The following is a 25,852-nucleotide window of genomic DNA, read 5'->3' on the forward strand; positions in this document are numbered from 1 at the left end:
TTCATCAGCGGCGGCGAGAATTTGGCCCCCCTGGCTGTGACTGCGTGCTGTAAAAAATGAAATCTTCAATGTGACTTTCAAAGTTTGAATACGGCAGGGGAATGCAACCTTGAAATTAGATGTGGGCAAATAGCAATTAGTTTTTCTTTGTGTTGGTAATGTTTGCGAGGTATATTAAGGCATAGTTTCCTCAAATTCCTGACATCACCCCCAGAAAAAGAAAAAGCATTCTCTGGTGTAATTCCAGCTCTGTAATATCGCCCCTAGTTGCCCTTTGCCACTGGTGGGTAGGCCGCGTAAGGTACCTTAAAAAGCCGTGCAGTCAGTTTCCTGTCACAAATGCCCTTGCGTGTCCCCTGCCTTCATTCTGCCAGCCAGGCTGTGCAAGAACAGCCTATGGAAACCGTCTGTATGAAGTCTAGATACGAGCAGGAACGTGGTTTAAAAGCTGCTGCTGCTGCTGCTGCTGAACATTTGTTTATCTTGTTTTGTCTCTAGATGTAGTCCGAATGTATTCACAGCTGGACCCTGAATTCTTTTTCATTTGCAAAAACAGCTTGTCACAAATGTCACTTCCTCTCCCCGTGTTGACACCACTTCAAACTTGTTTTGATTTTTTTTTTTTCGTCAGTGTGGCACCATCCCGACAGCCCCGATTCCTGAAGCACGTCGCTTATTTAAATGCCGGCCACCTGTCTGACGCATCTTGCCGGAATCCGAGAACAAAAGATATGTCTGTTGTTGATGTTTGTGTTAAGGATCTTCGGTGCAGGATTCTTGTGCCTGAATTCATTTTTTTGTTATACAATATTTGCTATCCAAAGTGGTCGCGCGTTATTGTCAGGCAAGACTGTTTTTATAGGCAAGCCGGGGGGATTGCCTTGGGCTCGGTTCATTTCAGATGCTAGATCCACATTTCAGTCAGGTTAAAAATACCCTTTATTAATTTACGGCATTTAGCAGACGCTTTTGTCCAAAGCAGCTTACAGTAATTCATACATACATTCATACACATCAGGAGCAGTTTGGGGTTCCGTATCTTGCCCAAGGACGCTTCGACATGCAGACCAGGGGAATTGAACCAGCGACGTTCCGAGGACAGACGCTGGCTCTGCCCCTGAGCCACCGCTGCCCTGTCATACTGCACTTCCTGTAACACCAGACGCTAAGAGAAGTCTACATGTGCACTTTCTCAGGGACTTAACTGGGGGCTGACTCATTCTGTTGTTAATTGAAAGCACTGATTCTCGTTTATTTTTTGATCCTGTGGTACCATGTATGTATCAGGTTACTAGCATCATAATATGAGCTATGACTTCAATACAAATACATGTCACTAAGGGTACAGGCGCCATCTACACTTAAGTCAAAGTGGTAGTCATTGACTTCATTAAAAGACTGAAAAATCAGTGACCCACTGAACAAACCCAACAAACAGTTCCAGTTCCAGCACCTCTATTGGTTAAAAACTTTGGCTTTTTGCTCCCCTGAAAAACTATTTTCTTCATCAGCTTCTTTCTATGAAATATGTGGTGCTACATGAGCACGCTTTCATTCTTACTTTTCAAGTTAATGGCAGTTTTGTTCATGTAGAGCTCAGTAGGAAAAACATAATATCACATACTCCCATGCACCAATTTAAACCCTTATTAAATCATACATAGGAATGTTTGTGAACTTAAAAAAAAATTGTTGCTTACTCAGTCAAGATTAGTCATTAATCCCCCCCCCCCGTATATGTGTAGGGGCCATATTTCAGCATCCAGGAGTAGGTCTCAGATATTTCACAGATTTCTCTGGAGGTCAAATAGATAGAACTGCTGGATTTTCTCAGTGAAAAAGGAAAATAACTTCTGTTGCAACGAACATAGAAATAACTCTTAAGGGCAAAAATGTTGGATGATTTGACGGGCCTTGATGCTGATGTTGAAGACGGCTTGTCTTAATACAGAGCTATAAAATATAACATGAGACCAGCAGCTTGTATTTTCGCAATACTGACATATTATGTCAAACTGTTAAACATATCTAATGCATACATCTATCTGAATTGTTTACTTATTTTGTGTGCATGGCTATATATATTAGTATCAAATGCTAATCTTCAGTACTTCTAAGCCTTATGAAACAATAATTCCCAGTATAAAGTGGATGGATGAACACTTTTCCTACCTGTACCTTCTGTAGCTGGCTACTAAAGACCATGTTTGCTACAGGCCTGATGGTGTGTACTGAAACTGTGCAAAAAAAGGGACTGAAGAGCCCCCTGCAGCACGATCCACTCTTGGAACAATCCAGCCTTTGGTCCATGCATTTGTAGCATCAAATGCCGAATTTGAAAAAGGAGAATATTTTGTGTCAACATTTTTTCCCATTTTAAAGTCAAGAATATGAGTGTTTTGGAATCAAAACGGGGACATCTTGCGTGCAAAAACACAGCAAAGCACCGAAACAGAGCTAATAAAATGTATAAAATGTCAGTGAAAAAGCTATAATTGTTGTAATATAGGCTGAGACATCTCAAGGGCAGGACAGCTTTTCTTTTTCAATCTCCTCAAATGATGTCTCAGGGCTAAAAAGCTCTGCTCGGTGTTGACAAGCATGGTAAAGAAAAAATAACTGTTGATTTTGGCATTTTGATTAGACAGCAACTCGTGTATTACCATGGAGACACCGAGAGTGTTATATTAATTATTGTAATGATGAAAACGGCTGGAAAAAAAAAAAAAAAGATCAAAGTTGGCGAATGAAAAGCACTGGGGCATGTAGACCAGCTATTTCTTAATTTGTCTACAGCCATATTCCATCTTTTCTTTTCTTTTTTTTCTTATATCAAAATCAAAAGTGCAGAAAATGAATGTGTCTGAACAGCGTACTGATTGGCCTCCTTATCTTAGATTGCAGGTGTCTGATTTGATGATGGGGGGGGGGGGACGAGGGGAGTTGTTGCCACGTGTTTGCTGTAATCTCAATTTAAATCAAACTCTTTAATCCATAGATATGGCATCAGACTAATGCCAAGTGTTAGGCTGACTGAGTAAACAGAAACAGAGAGCACATGCCGTAACCTGTAGTGCGTTTGCTTAACAGGAATAGTCCAATGCAGATATTTTTTCGAGCGATTATTTAGCGTTGGCGTCGCATGAGGAAGGAAGTCGGCCCAGAGAACCGGACGTAATGTGATCAAAACATAGTCAGCAGTCAGCATTACGCAGTGTGACTCTGGGTGTTTATTCCTCCACACGGTGTGGCTCTGCACCCAACTCTCTCCTCCAGAGCTGGCTAGCTCTAAACAGCCGAACCCTCCACTCTGCCTGGCCCTCCACACAAACTCGGCGAATGTCATTTGTTGTGATTGAGAGAGTCCTAGTTGCAGACATAACACACATTTTATTTATTCACTTTAAGTTTAACGTTCTTTGGACTGATATCAATTATTCACCTGACAGAGAATAAATCTTCCACCGATCTGATAACTGTTAGCAGGGGCATAGCTCAAGATTTTGTACATGAGGGCCATTTACCTGTGTCTGATGATATCAGCTATATGAAGACGTCACCGTGGACACTGGGGGGAAAGAACACTGTTTAAACCAGGAGTGCATGTGGCCGCTGCTGGTATTGTCACCCAATAACAAATACAAACAGAAGTATACTTCTGTATGTACATGGTATCTGGTTTAAATCAAATGAATACATTTTACTAGTCTGTCTCTCTTTCAACATCAATAAACTTTACCCTGGAATTTGTTTCTCTTAAACTGTAGGAAAAAAAAAAGCTAAAACATGGAGTTTATATTGCTGAAGTAGCACACCATTACCAGCCAAGCAGGATTTTATTTGAAGTACAGAGCCGTAAATTAAAGCACTGCGTACAGCCCCCTGATGGTTTGAGCTGTGAACAAACGACCCGCGTGTAAAGAACAACTGCACGTGTCACATGGAGATATATGATCGGTAACAGTGGAGATAATCCAGGTAAGTTGCACTTTGCATCTATCAAACGACCGACCTTGATGTGTGTGTGTGTGTGTGCACATACACGTTCCTCTGACCCGTACCTCAGCCCCCACCCGGCCCGTTTTGCTGTTATCTATGTACGCTCTAGCCGCACCCCCCCCAACCGCTAGCATACCTTCATTACTGCCCCAGATAGTGGCATTGGCAACTTGTCACTCGTATTGATTTCTCTTAAACTGCAATTTACATGGATATTTGTGGGCGTCCTGAGGGCAGGCTGCATCCTGGCGGACGGCCCCACGCCCTCTCTCTCTCTCTCCTCTCTCTCTGCCCCTCAGGCTGGGAGGAAATGTTTTCACCCGACAACAGGGCCTCAAAGTGACTTTTCAATCTGACATCTGGTTTCTCCTGCAAATTCGCTTTTTTCCTTTTCTTTTCTTTTTTTACACATTAAAATGGATGAAAGCTGGTGGAGGTTAAAAGAGATTTTTATAGGGAAAATAACAGCATTTACAGGAGACAGAAGACCAGACGATGTTTTGAATATAATTCTTTCTTTTAGCTGCACATACAAAAAAAAAAAAAAAAACCTTAAAGGGGCTCTGTGGAACTTGGGTGTTGTGGCCGGTCGTTTGTCCATGTTCGCAGACTCCATCTCTGAACAAATTGTGGCATAGAGCACCTTTGAAGCCGCAGAAAACCAAATAAAATGATGTTTTTTTTTAAGAGGCCCTCACAGATCTGCATTTATTTTCACTGCACTGGCCCTGAATGTATCCAGCAGCGCCGTGGCGCCTCCTCCTCCCAGCCCACACCTGACCTTCCACAGCAGAGGCTGGGGGAATAAAACAATAACCTGGAGCTAGGAAAGCCACAAATGCATTCTGAAAGCCTCAGCGCTGCACTTTCACACAAAAATGCCAAAATGTCACAATCTTCAAACTTTTGTGGCCGCGGCACGCTGTCGCTGGAGTTTGTGCCTGGTGCGCTGAAGGTCACCTGCAACTTCCAAACTGGATTTTCAAAATAAAGGAAGACTCTTATAATTAGGACGCTGGCGTGATTACTGAGCTGGATGAACAGAATTTGACTCAAAAAACGCAGAATGAGAGATGCATCTGTTATGACCGGGCTGTCATTGAACACTGTGCATCTTAGAGTAATCTCCCTTTGAGGACTTGTCAGTGACTTTAGAACAGAGAGTGGGAATGAGAGGGAGTTTATTTCTGATCCGTAAATCCTGCAACAAAATTAAAAAATCCCAAATCTCTGTGGACAAACAAGGAGAAGGAGGAGAAGGAGTTGTGTAACGGAGGACGGAGTGAGGAATTTGTGTTTTTGTGTCCACAACACCACATCTGTGTGTTCTTATAGCCTGGAGTTAGCGGTGAGTTTGCAGCAGGGTGGCATATCGTGTGTATGGAGCGAGGATAACCATATTCAAGTCCCTCATGCTGCTGCTGCTTCTGCTGCTGCTGCTGAGGTGCCCTTGAGCCAAAATCCCTACCGGTCTGACCCTTGACCCCGCCCTGCGGAGGGCGAGAGAGAACACACTCACCCTGCAGTGTGGGAAAAAAAAAAAAAGAAAGAAAAAAAAGTAAAGTAAAAAAGTGCGAGCAAGAAGTCCAAATGTAAGGAAAGATTTTAAAAAAGCAGCGGGCGAATAAGGGGTGTGCGCTGGTTGGTGTCGCTGGTGATGTCACACCTCCCAGACAGCCACGATTGGACCCTAATTAGAAAGCTCGGCAGCAAATAGATAGGCGTCCTGCATGATTGAATCCAAAGTGGCTGATGCCAAAAATTTCTGCAGAGGCGCGGAAAAAAAAGAGAAAAGAAACTGTCGGAGAGGAGCAGAGGAGACGGGGCGCCGGGTATCAGTGCTGCTGAGAGCTGCCACGCTGCGCTGCTAACAGTCCTCTCCGCGAGCTGGAGGCGAGCTGGAGTTTTCAGAGGTGATATAGGAACAGCAAGACGCGCTCCCCCCTGGTTTGGAGGGATAAGAGAGAGAAAAAAAGAGAGAGGGAGAGCCGAAAATATAGTCCCGAGTCTACGTCAAAGCCGGAGGACGCCGCGTTTATCAGAGAGCAACGGAGGCTGAAGCGAGACAAGTACAAAGGAGAGTCGAGCCGCCGAGTCCAAGTTATTCCTGCGCTGCGCTCCGGAGGCTGCGCTGATGGCATCCGTACTTGGAAACAGCAGCCGCGCGTCGGGGGCTCAGAGCGGCCAGGTCAAATGCAAGCTGAAGCGGAGACGGAGGAGGCGGTCGAAGAGAAAAGGTACAACTTTACAACACTTCTTTTTTTCCCCCCCTTTTCTTCGTGTCTCCCTCTTTGCAGCGCGAGCAGAGGTCGTGCGCACCTTGGCGGGGGCATCGGAGCGCGCGGCAGCCCCATCGGTCCGACCCCCGCGCGCTGCCTTTACCAGCCTCGTGCTCAGCACGCGCCGCGGCCGCTTCACTTCTTTTTTTTTTTTTTTTTAACGTTCCGACTGTAAAAAACAAACAGAACCTGGAGGAACGGTTCCTGTTCGGAGGCGCCGTCGGCTCTAAATGACGCATTGTGTTTGAAAGTTTAGTTGCTGCCGCGTCTTTTGTCCGTTTCGACGAGGACGGGGAGGAAAATCAACTGCGTCGTTTTCGCTTTAGAAACAAGTTTGAACGCAGGAAAATCCGCTTTGTTTCTCTGATTATTTTGATGCATCGAGAAAAAAAAAACGGAGCCGACGTTTCCACCGGAGCCCCGATTAACTTCTCACTGAAACCAGCAGATCTCCTCCATCAGTTGAATCAGGTTACCAAGTTCAGTTTTGTATTCTTTGCCTTCATATTTAAACCGACGACACGTTCACTGCAGTAAAACTGTCAGATGTGTAGAAAAGAAACCAGTTAAATGTCACTGCTGTGCTCTGTAGCATAACAACATCCCGACATGCAGTCTGTTCTTATCATTTCACGGAGTTTATTTTCAGTTTTTCTTTTTTTTTTTCAGTTGTCTCATATAAACTATTTTTGCCTCATTAGAGGTGTGGGCTTTAACGCTCTGCTGGGCTTAAATTTAGCTTCACCAAACACTAAAAAAAAAAAGGCTAAAGTTTGAGGAGCACTTCTGGGCCTTCAGCAGGGAGAGGAAAAATGTCCTCGGTTGTTTTAAGATCAAGTTAAAGCCGCTGGTTTAATTGATGGTGTTTAAAATGTCTCTCTTCGTGAAGGAGCGTGTGTGTGAAACCTCTTCGACGCACCGCACAAAAGCTAATTAAATCTGTCATCAACATGGACGAGCATGCTGATTTCCCTGCGACTGAAACATGATAGCAACAGTGCAACATTTCCTCTGTAGCCCTGCTGTAGATAGATGCTGACCGGAGCTCACGGTAAACAGATCCTCCTGTACGTTTTTTTATTTCTTCAGTTTTTGTTTTTTGTTTTTTTTTTATGCTCTGCAAACCTACACTTTCTCTGCCAAGGACAGCCATATGTATGCCATTTATGCATTTACACAAAAAGGAAGGGAAAAGGAGCACATTTGCAGCACTTTGACTGCTGCCACATTTCCATCTAACCACCCCTCACTTTGAGATGTTGCCTGTGTGTGTGTGTGTGTGTGTGTGTGTGTGTTTTGTCTATTTCCAAAAAGATGGTCACAGTTTCACTCCGGAATGTCGTTCCCTGTTAAAATTAATCACGCGGTCGCAGTTGTTTTTTAACTTCATTTCGTACTGTGCCTTGCAGAGGAAAAAAAAATAAAATAGAAAATGGGCAAATGACATTTGAAAGAAAAAAATAAATAAAAGATTAAGAAAGGAGTTGTTTCGATATGTCGGTGAAAGCTCCGACACTTAAAAGGCTTAACTGCCTCTTAAGAGATCCTCCCTGATTTAGCTTCCTTGATTATTTCCTGAGGTATTTTTTGGGCTAATTAACACCAAGTCACCCAAACTGAGGCATCAAACGCGTACTTGCTCTGGCACAGGCCACAAACACTCCCAGAAATCTGCTTTTTTTTTTTTTTTTTTCCCTCTTCCCAATTTCACATTTTCTGCCTCCTCCAGAAGAGGGAAAAAAAAAAAAAGCGGGCAGGGAGGCGCTAAATGAAATGGCAATGACACATTTATTTTATTTGTATTTATTTGTGTGTGTAACAGATGATAACACGACCGTTGGCGCTTGTTTTATGCCCGGAGATACTGACGTGCCACCCCATTGCATTGTGGAATATGGATGAACGCTCGGAGCGTGTTGACGTATCCGACCGCAATTGAATGCATAACGAGCTTTCATAAACACTTTGCACTTGTCATCAAACTACAAACAGACAACTGCACCTCATTTCCATAACCTCTTGATTTTTAATAGCCCAAGTAATTGAGACAAGGGAGACAATACATAAAATATAGTGCTGAGGCAAATGTATTTACATAATGGAAAACGACAGAATTGGTTCCACAACATTAAGCATTGCATATGAGTACCACACAAACGCGCCGCACATTAGCTGACAGGCCTTTCGCAGCTAGTTTCCGAACGGCTAATTTATCAGCGCTTGCTGATTCATTCTGATAACACGGGACATTAGGGGCCAGTTCAGGGACCGCTTGTAAATGAACTGTGTCTCTGGGAAGTGCTGATGGCCGCTGACTCCCTCCAGAGCTGCAGGAGGTGGGCTCACTGCGCTCCAGCAGCTGGAACACTCAGTCAGATCCGTCCTTTTCCTGTGTTTTCAGTGTATTTCTCCCTTTTTTTTTTTTTATTTGATCGGGCGTGGACAGATTCCAGTAGCTCTCTGAAATCCAGAATTTGTTTCTAAAGCTGTCAAAATAAGAGCACCGTTTGTGATTGAAGGATTTTTTTTTTTTTCTCCTTTGAAACTTCAAATTACACAAAGCCGGATTGATCTTTTTTTTTTTCTTTTTTTTTTATCATTATTATCCTTCGACTCAAATGCCAAGTGATTATCATCTTGAGATTTCGCACAATTATTTTTATCGACCTCGAGGCATAGAAGTCACAGAGGGATTATTGCGTGGCATTTGGGTGTTAATCCCTTTGAAACCGCTGCAGATTATTCATAGATGGACTCACTAAAACCTGTGTGTGTACTCAAAAGATCTTAAGCAGATTCTCCCCCTACAACTTAATTGTTTTCCCACCAAACTCCTCTTTGCAATTGTGTGTGTGTGTTTTTTTTCTAGGGCCGGCTGTGAGAGTGCAAAACAAATAACTTACAGGATGAAAGATTAAAGATTCATTTGCTCGCGTTTCTCGTCTGTGCTCGGAGTTTCCTGGAAATCACACGCCTCTTTTTCCTTAAATTCATCATCTGTGTTTTAAGCTCTCTCTGCTTGCTACTCACTCGCACTTTGCCGGCTGCTGCCTCCCTCGTGTTGTTCAGGTTGCGGCGCTCCTGTCAGCTCAGCGTCGTACCTGCACACACCTCGCTCTGCGTTCGTTGGCCCTCCCTTAAGCACAGTGTTTGACCAGTGTCATGGCTCCCAGAGGGATCCATGAACAACGCCGTGTGTCTGTCTCTTAATTAATCACGGCCTTTGTGATTTACGGCGATGTCCCCCAGGGATGTCGGCGCCAATAATAAAACCCTTTTCGGGGTGTGTGACAGTCCAGTGATGCGCACGTCTGCCGGCTGTAAAAAGCGCACCTGCCAATCATCGGCGCAGCGTAACCTTTTTCCCCTCTCTCCCCGACCGTAAACTGCTCATACGTACAACATATTCCCTGCCTTTTATCCACAATGTGTTTTTTTTTTTTTATGAACAAAAAATAAGCACTGCCGAGATTTATAGACCGACATTATTTTTTTTACAACCACACTTATCACCCTGTACTCTCGGCGCACAGTATATCAGCGCATCATCAAGAGCGCCGAGGGGGAAATGTGGAAAACACAGAGTGTAACATAATTTATGTAGCAATTACTGTTTACGCTCTCGCGGCAGGCAGAGGGGTCGAGTGTGGGCTGTCGGGCGGTGATGAAAGTTGTGGCGGAGGCAGGAGGAGAGGGGAGGTGAGCGGGGCAGGGCCGGGGATGAGGGTCATCGCCTTTTCTCGCAGCCGAGGCTCCCCCCTTTCTTAAAGGGGTGAGGGGGGCCACCAGCGGAGACATTAGCTGGCGTCCGGCCCCTCTCGATGCTCTCTGGGGGCCGCTCTGACTGTCTGACGTGGAGACAACAGAGGGAGGGAGAGTGAGAGGAATCTGAAGTGTCATCCACTTCCCTCTTGAGGGGTCAGGCTGGTGATACAGGCGGCGTGGAGGTGAGGGCAAAGGTCAGGATGGAGGGCGGAGGCCAAGGATGACAGAACCTCCATTAGGATTTTAGCAAATCCAAAAATCTGTGTTTGTTCAACCTGACAGGTGTGTTTCTGCATAAAGTATACTGTTTTTTTACTGGTTAACTCAGAACTGTCAGTAGTTGTCACCATTGGATGAAAGCCTTGGATCTCCTAAATGTCATATATTGTAATGAGCAACAAAATAGTTTTTTTTTTTTTGATGATGTGCAAATATGATTCTACCAGAGTATTTATTTCCTTTCAGCCTTTAGTGGAGCGTGAAATGTAAAGCGGCTCAATTGCAGTTGTGTTCACAGTACTTGAAAACTACTGTGCTGTAGAAAACAAGTAGCTATTTTCATATTCTCACCTCTACCTCGCTCTCTGTCGGGCAAACTGTCCCTGTGCGTTGCCAGTGTTTGTCAATGTACATATATCATTCTGCTACTGGAATTTTTTTTTAAAAAGTATTGGATATTTTTAGTTTTTTGGCGTTCACATGTCAGTTGGAAAAGAGCAGGAATGACATGCGGGAAAGGTTCTCAGCCAGAATGGTGCTGGGGTCACATGGTATCACAGAAGGTCGTCCCCGAGGGAAAAAAAAGCTTTTAAATGATAATTTAGGAGATTCTAGAAGGTATTTCTGTTGACTTGTACTAATACGAAAGCAATTACAGCTTACAAACGTTGCCTAATCGTCATTCAACCTTACAAGATGCGTCTTCCCATCCGATTTTGTAATCGTAATGAAGTTATTTTTAAATCGCTATTTTGGTCAGCCTCAGGTAAATTGTAATAAAATTGCACTTCAAAAGGTGTTTTTAAGCAAAAACAGAATTAAAAACGAAAAAAATAAGACAATCGTAGTAAAAAGGTCTCTGCTGTTTGCAGCACAGGTTCTCCATGGTGTCTGTTAGAGCCGTGACGATGGCATCAGTGTTAGTAATAAAAGAAGTAAAAGTAGTCAAGGGTCTGGTCACTGACAGATAACACTGCACCGAGATCCCATTGAGAATTAGTCCAAGTGGTGCTACAGCGGTGTAAACGGTCCAGATATTGTGTTGCTGTTCATTCATGGTGGTGCAACTGTGACGTGCAGCTCACATGGAAATGTTCATTCATTCTGCAGAGTATTTTTGTCCAACCTGTTTAGTGATGTCAGTGTTTTCTGTGCTTGGTGGAGGAAAAAAAAAGCTTAACAGTATTTGCAAACCTGCACACATGCAACTGTAACGGTACAGTACGTCCTCTGCGATGGCCTAGATTAACACTCAGCATATCCATTCATTAGTACAGTCACAGATAGGACTGTCGTTATGTAGGTTTATTCACAGCATGGGTGTGTGTTTCTGTCTGTATGTGTGTGTCCGTCTGTGTGTTGTGTTTCTGGTTGTGGATCACTAGTGCTGGTTTCCATGTTGGGACAGCCCAATGTCACCCAGCCTGTGTGTTGTGGGAGGGAAACGGAGATGTGTTTCGCAGATGCACCGCTCTAGTTTCAGCCCCGAAACACTTCTGTCACATTTGTTTGTGTTTGTGCTGATAACCGCATTAAGAGCCGCGACGAAAAACACCGCTGGCATTTATGAGGTTAATGAAGGTCAGTGCCGATGGAAACGGCGCGGCGCTCCTCTGTGTGCGCATGCATGGCTTTGTGAATTTACAGGCACTTCCTGATTAAGGGTAGCGGCGGCAGGAGTCGGCGGTTTAGGACACTGCGTCCTCTAAACTGACTGAGCGTTTAGCTGAGGGAAAAAAAAAAAGGTTATTACTACTGACTGTGGTCTCTCGAGGACGGCTGATAAAATGACCAAGGAAAAGGAATAGCACAACTTTAGCACATTAGCATAATTAGTAATTATCTCGTAATAGTCCCTCTTGGCTTTTTTTTTTTTTTTTTTGGAGCTCGGCAGTGAGAAATTGTACTTAAAGTTCAGGCGCGGAAAACAAATTCGGTGCCAAAGTGTCTCAATAACGCACACACACACACTCACACATCCTTTGGGGAGAAAATGAATCACGAGGAATCAAAAAGCACAGATGCAGATTTTTAAAAATTCAGAAGGTGACACTTAAGTTAATTAGTCTGTTGTTTGATGACTCCCACAGTTGGAGAGATAAGCGCATTACTCACGTCGCAAATAACTTGTTGCACTTGTTGCTATGACGACAAAACACTGAAAATTTAATTGAGTTAGTCATGTGTTGCGCTCCGTCAGTCTGTCCACAACAGCTTCTGAAACAGTAACTACTCTCAGGGAGACATCTGAGAACTGTTTTACTGCAATATAGTTTACCCGCGCTAATATATGTGCTGCTGCGATGCTGCAGGTTTGTGTGTGTGTGTGTTAATTTGTCTAAATGCGTGTGTGAGTGTGTATTAGAATAGATTTGTGTGTGTGTGTGTGTGTACGTTTTCCCTGTGTGGGTTATTTGTACAGTACGAGCTGGTGTGCTGCCGTTCGCAGCGAACTGTCAGTCCTCATAAACAGAGATGTAGCGCAGCAAGTCAGCAGCATTATCGCTTGCTGTCAGTGTTTGTGAGTCTGCAGTCCACTAGACAACGCAACATGAGAGAGTTGACGGCGTAAAAGAAGGGGAGCGAGACTGCCTAGTAGCGACTGTCAGGAGATTCCGAGGTGGCGCCGGATGTGAGGAACAAAGTCGAGTCGAGGCGCGGCCCTTTCACTGCCGTTTGAGTCACGGCGCCGAGAGCATATAACTCTGCGCTGCACATGTCATGTCAGGTGTTCAGTGAACGCATCGCGGCAGTTTCAACATGAAGGATCTCTGATGTTTTCGGAGCAGGAACTTCAACTCCTCCGTGATCTCTTTATCCAAGGTGTTGGCTCTTATTTTGAAACAGCGCCACAACTTGATACTATTTTCTTGTATTGATTTAATCGGATACTCTCGTTCAATCCTTTAATAATTTGCTCTGTCAAATGTCAAAGTACTGCCATCACAATTCCACAGAGTGCAAGCTGATGTCTATACAGGTCCTGTTTAGTCTGGCCAGCAGCTCAGTGCTGGAGAAGTGACTGAAATCATTTAGCAAAAAAACAGTTATTTTGTTTTGAAGAGGTTCAACTTTAGGGGAAAGCAATGTCTTTGTATCCCTCATCATATTGCCTGCCCACATTGTTAGTGGCTCAATTAATTAATTAGTAGTTATTTAAAAAAAGAAAAGATATGAATACTGCTTAAATTATATAAAGCTATGTAAATCTGCATTGTTACTGCACTAATCCTACTTCAAAATCACCTTCTGTTTCCTTGATGGAGACTTAACGATAAGTAATGCGTCGCCTTAACTTTTATGTTCAATTCTAGCCTTTTTTTGGTAAAAAGTAAACTACAAATAAAGCCATACTGTAGATGAAATAGTTTTTGTTATCCGGGGGGAAACGTGCAGAGCTTCTCTCAACCCTGAGTCGTGTCTGCAGGCTTCCTCTCAGGCCGCAAGAAGTTCCACCGAGAAGGTCGGTAGGCTGTGCGTAGACTGAGAGTCCAAACTCGGGGCAAAAAGAAGTCAGCGAACCGCCAAAAAAAGACAAAGATAATCGCCTTAGATTCTGAGAGAGGGACTAGTTTTGTTGAGTATGGAAATCGAAATGAAACCGTAAAGTACAGAGATAGTTTGTTAAATGAACGGAAATCCCCTTTTCGTGCCTGGTCGTGCATCCTGACAAGCCAGCCTCAAACAAAAGCAGAATCGTCCACAATAGGTTTTATCTGCGTATTTCAGAAAATCAGCTCGTTGATTGCAGGCAGCTGATTTTTTTCTTTTTCTTTTTTTTTTTCTTTCTTTGCTGTTTTAGCATGCTGTCCAGACAAGCTCTCACATCTAATCTGAAGTCCTGCCAATAGTGTGGAATCGCCCCGCACATCATGGTGGCAAAACATTTCTCCAGTTTATGATCCTAATTAGCTCTAACTGTGCCATCATCCCTGAGTCATCATGCCTGGAGAGAGGCCAGATCATTTGACGGTCCGCAGTTTCACACTTTCTTCGTCCCTCTCCTCGCTCTCTTCGTCTCTTTTTCCACTCTCCTCTTTCGTTTTCCTCTCTCTCTCTTTCTCTCTCAGTCGCCTTCTCTGTGTCTCGTTTTTGGCGACGCACACACACGCGCGCACACTCTTATTGTTGTCCTCCGGCTTGCTCGTGTGTATTCACAGCACGCTAGCTGCTACTGTGAAAAGGGACATATTTCATAAGCAGAAAATAGCTAAGGAAGGTGTTGGAGGCTTGTGCGCTTAAGAGGCTTTTTTTTTGCTGTTTCGTAAACACGGTCAAAAATACAGACAGTCAGGCGTTACATATGTTTAGCTGCCATTTGGGTGGCTTTCAGAATTAAAAGTCACCAACAGATAAACGCCCCCCTGACAGGATCTGATCGGCCCGCAGACTCCGCAGTGTTGATCCTCAGCGACTGATGTCACGCCGGAGACACATGACGCCACAGCTGCCTCTTCCGCTGTGCTGACACAGCAAAGTTAACACTGATACCCCGCCTCATATGGAATAATGAAATTGGATGAAGCAGCTTAACCGCGGCGCCGTCCCTTCTCTCACCATCGGACTGGGTGCCTATTTGAGATAACGTTAATGAAGGGGACTTTAGCCAAGAATAGACACGTCTTATTGCCGACGGGGAGGGGGTGGGGCGCCGACAGCATTTATTTCCATTAATAAGATGGAGCATTTTACAAGAGGGCCCCTCCTGAGGACTCTCTCCGGAGGTCGGAGAGACTCCTACACCTTAAACGGGCTCCGAGCGAGTTCATTTCACCGAGTGGTGCTCGTGGAGACACACTGCAGCGCGTCTCTTTCCCCAAAGAAACTTGTCTTAACCTTGACATGGCTCCGCACAACTGACTGAAGTGGACACTCAATCACCATAATCACTGCTGTCCATCCTTGATATATCTTTTTTAGCTCATTAATATAATTCTGAGCAGCTGGAGAAGCGGCACCTCTGTCAGCGCTGTAGTATGTTTTTCGGGGTTTTTTTCTAGGAGGACAGTAGCCTGAGTTGGCTTCTACTACAAAAAATCACACACTTGTACAACAGAAAGGGCTTTCTAGGATGAGGACTAATATGTTTGGTCAACACAACGCCAGCTCCAATAAGAATATGGGCTCGAGTGCACCCCTCCCTTAATCTGATAACGGCAGAGCCGCTAATGTTAGCATACATTATAATCCAGTAATCCAGGACCAGATTCTCGGAAAAATATAAATGTCACATGGGGGATGGACAAGTCATGAACGTTTTTTTTTAACTCAACCACAAAACTGTAGTGAGTTAATGTAGTCTTGGAGGTAAAGCTATGATACGTCACTACTATAGGTAGCAGGCCTAAGCTCGTTAACGTTTACTGTTTACATTGGAACACATGAACACTGTTTCATCAATTTCTTAGCATATTTAGCTTGTGTTTTTGGTTTTTGAAGGGCTGAAAATTAAGACACAATCCTACGAACTCTTTGCAATCGTTCCTACTAAATCTCTTTGCCCAGCGCTTCGGCATGTGGAAGAAAGTTTGACTTGACTTGTTTTTGCCAAGTAATGATTGGCCAATCGCTGGTCAGAGGAGTGGTTTAGCAAATGATCACTCGTTCCCTTATCTGTTTGGTTGTAATGAAGAAATATATTCAACTATGACGACATTATATGATCGGTGTGAAGCACTATGGGCGACAGTGCATTATCTTTGTGCGGTAAAGCGCTCCGTGTCACGAGCTCAGTTCCTGTTCTTGTAAACAGAACGTGATATTTTCACCTCGCGCTCTATGAGGGGTTGAGAGCAGTCTCCCACTTCTTCCTCTCCACTATGCAAATACATAATATCTGATGGAGAACGAGTCGTAGTAAATGTTAAATAAACGTTTCATCCGGTGCCCATTAGATCCATGTGGCTGATGGAACTGCTTAATGGCAGATTAGCGCATTGATAATGATGAGCGCACACATGTGAGCTTCCTGGCTGCTTCATTATTCTGTTCACACACCAGCATTAAATAACAGTTTTCCCCCCGTCTTCGCCCTACAGTAAATCCGCTCTCATCCATCGATTCAAGCATCCTTTAGGGGCTCCTTCTAGGAGAGACCGACAGGCTTATCTTGCAAATCCTTTAAAAGGTTTTTTTTTTTTTAAATCTTTGCCTGCATTAACTCTGTCTAATGTTGTGCGTATCGCCACAGTGCCGGCCGGCGATGGGCGAGCTGGAGTTTTTTAATACTCTGGGCCGATCTGAGTGATACGTGAAGTCCTGTTTCCCAAGTTTCTTAACAGTCACACGGCATGGTGTTTATTTTTCCTCCTTGCCGCCCTGATTTTGATTTGTACAGCTTGAAGTGGTGGAGCGTAATAGATGTGTTTGCATTCGCCGAAAAACTGAGAGTTCCAATTGCTCATCCATAGCCTTTGATAGCTCAGGGTGTATTTGGCTTCGCCCAGATAAGGCCTGAGTATACATTGAGTCGGATTCAGTTGAATTGTTTGTACACACATGGTGCTTTGGCACTGGTCTGCTTGGATGGGCTTTGGCATGATGGAGAATTCCATCCCCAATCCTCCCCCACACCCCGCCCCTCCCGTACTGACAATCCCACAGTAGTGCTTTGGGGCCGATGCTGTCGGTGAAGGGTGAAGGGTGCATAGGACCCGAGGCTACGAGTGTTGCCTTGCGTAAAGGACAAAGAGAAGGATGTCTCTGGGATGAGTCCCTGAAATGCTGGCACAGATGAACCTGCGTAATCATCATTCCAAATTTAGACACAAGGTATATTGTGTAAGTCCCAATAAGAGGTATGCCTCCAGTTATACCGATTTCAGGGTTCAGTGTGGAGGAGTCTCTCAAACGGCTTTGCCTCAGTTCGTCTTGCTCGTCTTCCATTTCTCTGATTTATGACGACAAACACGACAACCCCCAAGCTTCAAATGTCAGATATCTGCTAGGGATGTAAACAAATTTGATGAAATTATTTAGACATGAGCAGGTAATGTGAGCTGAACTGTACAAAATTGAAACAAACGTGCAGCAATTGGTGTCTAAAAACACAAAAGGTGGCAGTGTGATGATGTTGGACAGGTGTTACTAAGACTTCCAAGTACTAAAACTAATACTTGGTACCTTCCATGACTTGACAGAGCTTAAAGAGAGTGAATGTTGGACTGCGGAAAGATCAGAAACGTGACTCTGAGTGGATGGTGTGTTTTAAATAAGTTCAGTATATATTAGCTTATGCGGGGAAATATGTCAGTGTTGTGTTCACAGCTTGTCTCTGCTGCCCCCAAGTGGCCAAGAAAATATGTTATTTCAGGTTTACCAGTTACACAGCATTTATTCAGACCTACTGACTAATCAATGGACTAAACACTAACGATGTGCCTTTTTTCCCATTTCTGCTTTAAATTTAAAAAAAAAAAATTAAAAACATATTAAAAAATATCTAATACAACATTCATGACATGAAAAGATAGAGGCATGGATAATAGCGTTGCATTACATCCGTGCTGTGTACCGACTTTCATTTAAAGGGCCGGATGGATGTGCAGAATTCATACTTTTTTGTCATGACGGCTCAAAAATGAAACAAGCCTACTCTCATTTTTTAAGCAATGGCATGTTTCACACTACAGAGCCAGGGGCAACTTTTCAATACAGCTTATGATGAAATACTCTAAGATTGACTTGACGTCCGATGTCTTAGCGTCTTCGCATAATATTTACTGTCTGCAAAACAGAGTGAAACATATCTTGAAGTTAAGCTCATCATCCGTCTACTGTTCCACACGTACGGCGCAGCGGGGTTCTCCCGGCGACACAACAGCTCGGCGCTCTGAGCTCAACTCCAACTTGTGCTGCAGTATACTCGGCGCGGCCCCGACGGTTTGCAGCGGCGGGGGAGAGTGGCAACTGGGTTTAATGATAATAGCCCTGACGATAGCAATGATAATCCTCCTGCTATTCCTGCTGACTGCAGAGAGCCCGCGCTTTTGTTCTCCGCTCCCCCTATTAGTGTGATGGAGGTTCATTTTAATTTGAAAGGACCATCAGCTGGATAAGGAGAGAAGTGCTCGCCTGCGTACGTGTGCTGACTTGTGTGGAAGAGAAATCGAGCATGGAGAGAGAAGGCTGCTGGCACGTGCATGTACACACACACACACACACACAGTGTCTGGTCTGTGCTTGCAAACAAAGACACAACAATAGAGAAGTGCCCGCAGGTCAGTGTGGTGACCTCACCGGGCTGCAGGTGCTATTATCTTCTTGGCACCTGTTCCAGGAGAGTTTCCTCCGACCATCAGCCACAGCTGAGGCTTGAAACACCAAGATGGCAGACAAAGAGGTCTTAAGTTGCTGTTTGTTTGGGGAAAGATGGGTGAGGTGTAACAGAAACCGCGCATCTATTCAGCTTTAAACAATTCACCAGGTCGGGTTGATTGTGAAGTGAATGTGCGAGATTGTCACGCGTTTCTTTTGTCCAACATCTTTTATAGTTTTAACACAGAACCCATATCACCAAGTAGGGGAGATCGGTATGCAGAGGCGGTTAGCAATGCCACCCTACCCTGCTCTGTTTAATTACTGCATGCAAACATATGATGTGATCAGTCACCTCAATGATAAATCTGGCCACTTTAACAATTAAGTTACAAGGTAATGCTTTCGATAATGGCAGCACTCAATACATCTGTGCTGCTCGATGTAGCTTAATATCAAGTTTAATGAAATGGAGTTATCTGGGCGCTGTGCCTGCATCTGTTGCACTGCATCGCATTTTGCTGCGATCTATACAACCACTTTTCGACCTCAACCATAAGTAAAAGCTTTTTTTGCGATATTTCAGAATTTGTAAATGTTTAGTGTTTCTGCTCTTGATTGTTTATGCATAAAGTTCATGGAAATGTGTACTTTTGTTCTCCAGTGACCTCAAAGCCATGTTAAGTAGGACTTAGTGTTTTGTGCAATTTGGTGCCCCTCATTGTTTCTGAGTGCAACGCCACTGTTATTACAATTCCAAGGTTTGTCAAACAATTTGTCAGCAATGATGTAAGGTTACATGCAAACTACAAGACAATAGTTGTCAAGACATAACATTGCTTTGACGTGCCGAGTTTTGTTTGAAGTAAAGGCATTTTCTGTCATTTGGAATCCGCAGTTTGAACAAGCGATGCACACGACCCAGAACAGCAACAGCACGCCAAGCTCGCGCAACCTGAACCACAGACAAAAACACCTGGCTATAACATGCTTCCAGCTAAACCACTGTCAAAATGTATCATGATAAATAATTTGAAAGTTGACTTCTGTCTGCGTCCTCCACAGTCTCTGTTGTGATGTCTGTAGAGGCTGCTGAGCCCGGTTCCGTTGCACTTTTATCTGGCTTTAACAGTTACAGGAAACTCCGTAAATCACAGAAAGTTGAGGCAGAGCAGCCGGATGACATCATTGGCACAATCAGATTTTCTTTATAAAGTACGATCCAGCTACAAAACAAGTGATAGTTGGTTTATTAAATATTTATTATGTATTGAAGTAAAGCATCACGCACAGTGATGCCACCTGCTCGGCAAAGTTAGAGCACAGAAATAAGCAGTGAGGGAGGCAGAGTGGCTGAGACGAAAATACCATTCACCCTATGACGAGCCGCTGTAACTTTCAAATGATTTTGAAGCTGTTATTTTAAGGTGAAGAAGTTACGTAATGTTGATTTCAATAATTTTACATATAGACTGTATTTCTGGAGCCTCTTTGAGCACCACGATAAATGCTGTATGAGAGGCATTTTAACCCTGACTGTACTGTGTATCTATGCAAAACTGTTGATGAGATGAGACCGCTTGAAACTGCAGTGAACGCAAACCCCAGCGAGGTGAAAGAATTTAAGGAAGTTCACACATTTTGTTTCGGTCTGAGCCGCTAGTGAGATTGTTTATATCCTTTTGATTCTCATCATCTTCATCAAGAACACAGCTGTGTACTGTAGGAATATGTTAAGTGCTCTGTGTACTGTGCACACTTTGAAACTCTTAAGTTTGTCCTCGCTGTTCTTAGTTGACCCTGAGTTTGTACTAGCTCCCTGTGGCACAGTTAGTTTGTACAGCGCTGGACTTGTGCTGAATGGGCAGACAGTATAAACAAGGCTCAGCCCTGGCTCTCTCTGTGTGGGTAGTTTGTCATAGCTGTGACTTCAGGGCTATCTAAATAGCAGCAAGCGGGTGCGTTCATCATCACATTCATCCTTACCAGGGTGAGAGATGGATGCCATACCAGTCCACCAGGTCATGAGTTATCACCCACCAGGGGCTGCCGGTTCATGCAAAGGTCAAAGGACTATTTGTCTTCGGGCAAGTATGCCTGTCTGTCGGAGGCTTATGCCGCCACAGACACACTCACATACATACGCCCACACTCAGCCACAGTGACTGACTTGAGGACTCAATTTCAGCATGCAATTATAATGCTCCTTTATTTTTCATTCTACCAAGCTTTATTTTTGATGTCATGTCATCCATGTCCACGCATCTGCTAGTTTTGATGCAGTTTTTTTTTCACTTGATGAACTTGTCGCATCAACCCATACATTGATCAAAATTTGAACCTCATGCCTCAACCTAAACTTACCGCCTGGCTCTAGCCGTGCATTACCTGGACAGACGGAGTGGTATAAATCCTTTCATCTAACTCTCTATAATGAAGGAAATGAATGTATTCACTAACTCGCTGTCTTGTCATCTTAACGATAAAAAATGAAAAGATTGGTGTGCCGTTTCAACCGTATGAGATTGTAAAATTGTATCTATCAAAATGTGATTTCCTGACGCTGAAAACACGAGAGTGCAGAGCGGTAATGTGTAATAAGGAGAACGACACTGCCGCTACACAGTGTTTTACAATGACAAACGGAATGCAGTAATGAAAATATGAATTCCAAGTAAAACGAGCAAAACGTTACCACATAAACAGATTAGCTTTTACCATCACCCACAGACCTCCTGGCTGTGAGTTGGAGCACCGTTATGTAATGAGTCACAGGGCATATGGATCGGCTCTTTGTTCAAACCAGAGAAAGCATTATCATTAGTCTGGCTACAGTAAAGAGCCAGCCAACCCTGAATGGAGAATAGATTCATTGTCTTTCATTTCCACTCATTAGGCTCCTATAATGAAGACTGGTTTGCTCCTAGCAAGAATTTACCTTCTTAACAGGCAACTCTTTACTCAGCCACCAACATCACCTGTTCAGATAAGATAAAATAACATGAAACTTTAATGATCCCTGTGGGGGAATTCGGGGTGTTGCAGCTGCAGCTTGTAATAATGGGAGCCGAAGAAAAATGGGATTATCATATGAATAAAGCAGAGTGGGGAATATTGAATGAGACCAGACCAGCAATTTCAACATTAAACAGGCATGGATAAATAAAAAGGCAAAACATTGTTAATTATTAGATTACCACGGTAAGCAACACCTGGAGACCATGAAAAAAACAAAGAAAAAGAAATGTGCTGTGTTTGCTATGATAAGATTTAGCACAAAATAAAACTCATACCAATATATATGGCAGAAGTATTGTGTATTAATAAAAAAAATAACATCACATACATAACGTAATGTAACAGGTATGTTTGTGACTAGAGTTACAGCAGTAACGTAGTGATTTAAACTCAAACCACGATGATTTCCTAAACCTAACAATGTAGTGTTAGTGCCAATCAGCTAGTTTAAACCTATGCCTAACCAAACTGGGCCCATGCTAGGAGGTCCAGCGTGTTTGTCGCTCATAAGCTGCAACTGTCATATTGCTTTGGGAACGGCAATTTGTCATTCGTCATTTTGGAAGCTGCTAGCAATCAACCTATTGAGTCATTAACCATATAGTAGTTGTTGTGTAAACATTTTTCATGGAAACAAATAGTTAATAACTATATTAGAACGACATTACTATGTATGCAATGATGTATAAATCAGTTAGACTGAGTTATTTGGAGAGCTTGACCAAGTTATCCCCAGAACGGGCCACACGTGCCAACTTTTACAGTAATGAACCAGTGTTGTTTTTGGCAGCCATTTTAGATTTAGTCTTAGTCTTAGTCTTTTGGACTAAAATGCTTTTTAGTTTTAGTCAAATTTTAGTCATTTCTATTTGTGATTTGTGTTTTAGTCCAGTTCTAGTCGACGAAAACTCGAACAGGTTTTAGTCTAGTTTTAGTTGAAACAACAAAAGAAGTGTAGTCTTTTAACAATTTAGGTCAATAAGTACATGAGATCTACAAGCTCACAATGTGTTGCAATGTGTTGAACTTGTAGATCTGCTATTTTCACAATTTATGTGTGACACTCTTGTATGATAAAGTTGAAGTTGAAATATGTTGGGAAAAAAAGTTGAAAAGTTGAAATATGGAGATATATGGTTTCTATCCAACAGCACAATACTTATGGATTATATTTAGAATACGTCCATATATCTGGGGGTAGGCGTAAACATGTGACGTGACGTGAAGCTCGAAGTTCGGCAGTGAACAGTGGCAACGAATTTGTCTTCAAAATAAGAGCTTTACATTGCACCCCACTGGAGTTTAGAACTGGGTTCTTAGTGGGGGGCTTTTCATTTGAAAGTAGCGACCGTTCCTAGTTTGCCGCTACAACAACAAGCTAACAGCGAAGACAGCAGAAATGTCATGCATTTTGAACGTCTGACAGACCACCCACTAACATTTATGTCCATTCTCGTCTCGTCAACAAAAACTCACACACATCTCGTCATGTTTTAGTCATCAAAGAGACATGTTTATCTCGTCACCGTCTCGTTATCGACATGAAAAAAAGGGGCGTCAACGAAATTATATCGTCATCGTTAATGAAAACAACACTGTAATTAACAGTCGTAAGGGTTGGAAAAAAAAATATATATATATATATACTACTCTGCTTTTCTAAACATGTACAAATTCTTATCTAGACGTTTGTTGGATTCATTTTTGGATTCACAAACAGGGCCTCTAAACAACAAAAAAGTTGATAGAAAGCAGAGTTCATAACAAACATAAAACATTTCAGTCCCGGGAAATAAACTGAAATAATCAGACTTTTCTGTTGTCATGTTCTCTCTCCACCCTTCATCAAAACAGCTCCAGCTTCCAGACTGAAGTCCTTCACACACCTGCTTGTCGTCCACCGGCTCCCTTGCCAAGATGATAATCTGATCCTTATTGGCTGCTCACTTGGCCAAACTGCAGTGATGCCCATTATCGTGCTCTAAGCAGGTGCTGAGACGTATCGCTCCTCGATCACAATGCAGATTTGCGGCAGGCGCACGTCGAGCAATCCATTTTTCAATTTGGTCTCCTGCCTGAGATAAATTAACAGATGTCGATTGATTTTCCTTCCTGTGCAACTGTGAGCCTTGTTTACACCTGACAGCCAGGGCGTTTTACCTGAGTGCCTGTTTGAGACGAACGCACATTATAATTAGCGTTTTTTTAATTAGTCCGACAACTGGCAGGAGAGTTAGTAGGCAGTAACTTTGACATGTTTTACTTTTCTTACCTCTTTGTTAAGCTAATCAACAGATTGCTATGTGAGAGACGAGGTGTAACGGATAGGATGCGGAGCCTCTGTCGTGGCTACACTTACACACAGGTACATGCGTACACACTTATTTCTAAATGACATTCCACTGCCTTTGACTGTATGCCTTAATCACACCAATAACAGCAGAGGAAAGACTTCATTGTCACTCATCATCCCCTGGAGTCGCAGACTCAACTTGACGCGCCCCCCCCAAAGCATTTCCGCAGCCATCTATGTTCACCAGCTGGTTATTATGGCTAAAAATACGCTTATAAAACTGGTGTAGCCTGGCACCATCACACCCTAATGACGGGAGTCAAGTGGCGCGCGGCAGATATGCCCTCACATGCGCGCTGTCACAAGCCATTTAATTGAACTTGAGAAAATGGGAGCCGGCGTTGTTTTGCTCTAAGCCGTCCCTCCACCTAACAACACACACACACACACACACACACACACACACACACGTGCGCGCACACGCACGCTTCCCTTCTCCCCCTGCAAGTCGTTATGCACTAATATGCCATCTTTATTGCCATCATCTCAGTGATCATGATAGTTTTCACATGGTGATAATCTCATATTATCTCCCCTATGTTCCCTGTTCAGGCCTGTCGAGCTATATTCACAGCTACGTGTGGAAGGAAAACACCAATGTGTTATCTAATGCTCATAGAAGGTAAACGAGAGGTTTTGTTTAGATGTTAGAACAAACGTGACTGCTTGGTTTCATATGACTTTTAGTTATATCTCATAGGAGTTCAATACCCAAAAACAAATTAATTAACAGTGGCTTGGAAACACACAACACATCTGACATCAGATTTTGATTAAAACATCTCTGATTGATGCAGGAAAATGTATGACATCACCTTGGTCCAACTTGGCCCCACCCACTTAAAACCAGTGAGAAAAGCAAAGGCAAAAACAGATGTGCGATATTTTCTTCTGTTTTACCATTCTTTGCAAAGGAATGTGTTGCTCTCAATGGATCTTTAAAAACTTGGCCCGAGATAACCTCCGGTATTTTAAGTATTAGCGGGAATGCTCTGAGCCGTCGGCTCATTATCAGCACTGATACTGATACTAAGTGGATTGGGTATTGGCGAGATGTGACAGATCCACGTTTAAGGTTAAATACAGTTTTAGTCCCCGACGAAAGAAAGTCACACACAAGTGAAGTGAAGATGCAGGACATTCAAATTTGCACAAGCCCAAAAAGGATGATAGTTTATACATGTCTCCACTTTATGTGTGTTTTACGGCCCAATCAGTATTAAGGGGGTTAATGTTGGATTGTTTCACCCCTAACTCGTGGTTTAATTTTCCAAAATATTTTGCTGTTATATTAGACCACATTGCCCATAAACCATCTGTGTCTGTCTCAAACAAAATACATTGTTAAAGCTAAGTGTGCAACGTTTAACCAAGGTCCGCAGAGGGTTAACAAACTGAAGCCTTTTTCACAGCTGCACATGCTCATCAACACTGCATCCTGCTTTAAGTTTCGATACCGCTGCGTTCCTATGAATTCCTCCACCTCATTCAGAGGGGGAGGTCAGAGGTCAGTGCCAGCTACAGAACAACAGCTCCAGACCTGGTAGAGATTCAATGTCTCGTTCAAGGACATTTGCCAACACAGAAGGGAGCTTGGATTTCTCTACTCTGTGGCAGACCGGCCAGAAAGCCCACAAATGTCCCATAAAGCCCGAGCCATTGTCTTGGTAATCCCACCTGCTTTTCAAGTGGTTAGCCATCCATGTCTATGAGCATGTACCCTGCACCACCTCTCGGTACCTGGGCGTGCTGCCTCTGCTTTGAGGGCTCCTGCAAAGAAGCGCAAAAAGATTCCGGAGGGTGCAGTGGGAAGGCAGGAGGAAAGTGGAGCAGGGGCACACATGGCGGCGGTGTGTGTGTGTGTGTGTGTGTGTGTGTGTGTGGGGGGGGGGGGGGTAGTGGGACCGGATGATGGATGGAAAATTAGGGTGATTCCCAGGGAACTGTGTGTGTCCGCGTTCCT

The 25,852-nt window shown here is 43.6% G+C and overlaps 1 protein-coding gene across 2 annotated transcripts in view; it reads left to right on the forward strand.

Moving 5' to 3' along the window:
- Positions 1-5,672: 5,672 nt before the first annotated feature.
- Positions 5,673-25,852, forward strand: part of adarb2 (adenosine deaminase RNA specific B2 (inactive)) — a 181,830-nt gene continuing 161,650 nt past the window's right edge. Inside the window, exon 1 of one of the 2 annotated variants that reach the window (XM_030399117.1) lies at positions 5,673-6,236. In XM_030399117.1, coding sequence (XP_030254977.1) covers positions 6,134-6,236 — 103 coding nt within the window. In that variant the 5' untranslated portion in view covers positions 5,673-6,133. The remainder of the gene's footprint in view (positions 6,237-25,852) is intronic. The other variant, XM_030399118.1, reaches the window with a different exon arrangement.

The sequence above is a fragment of the Sparus aurata genome, chromosome 19 (assembly GCF_900880675.1).
Source record: "Sparus aurata chromosome 19, fSpaAur1.1, whole genome shotgun sequence".
NCBI classification, from domain to species: Eukaryota; Metazoa; Chordata; class Actinopteri; order Spariformes; family Sparidae; genus Sparus; species Sparus aurata.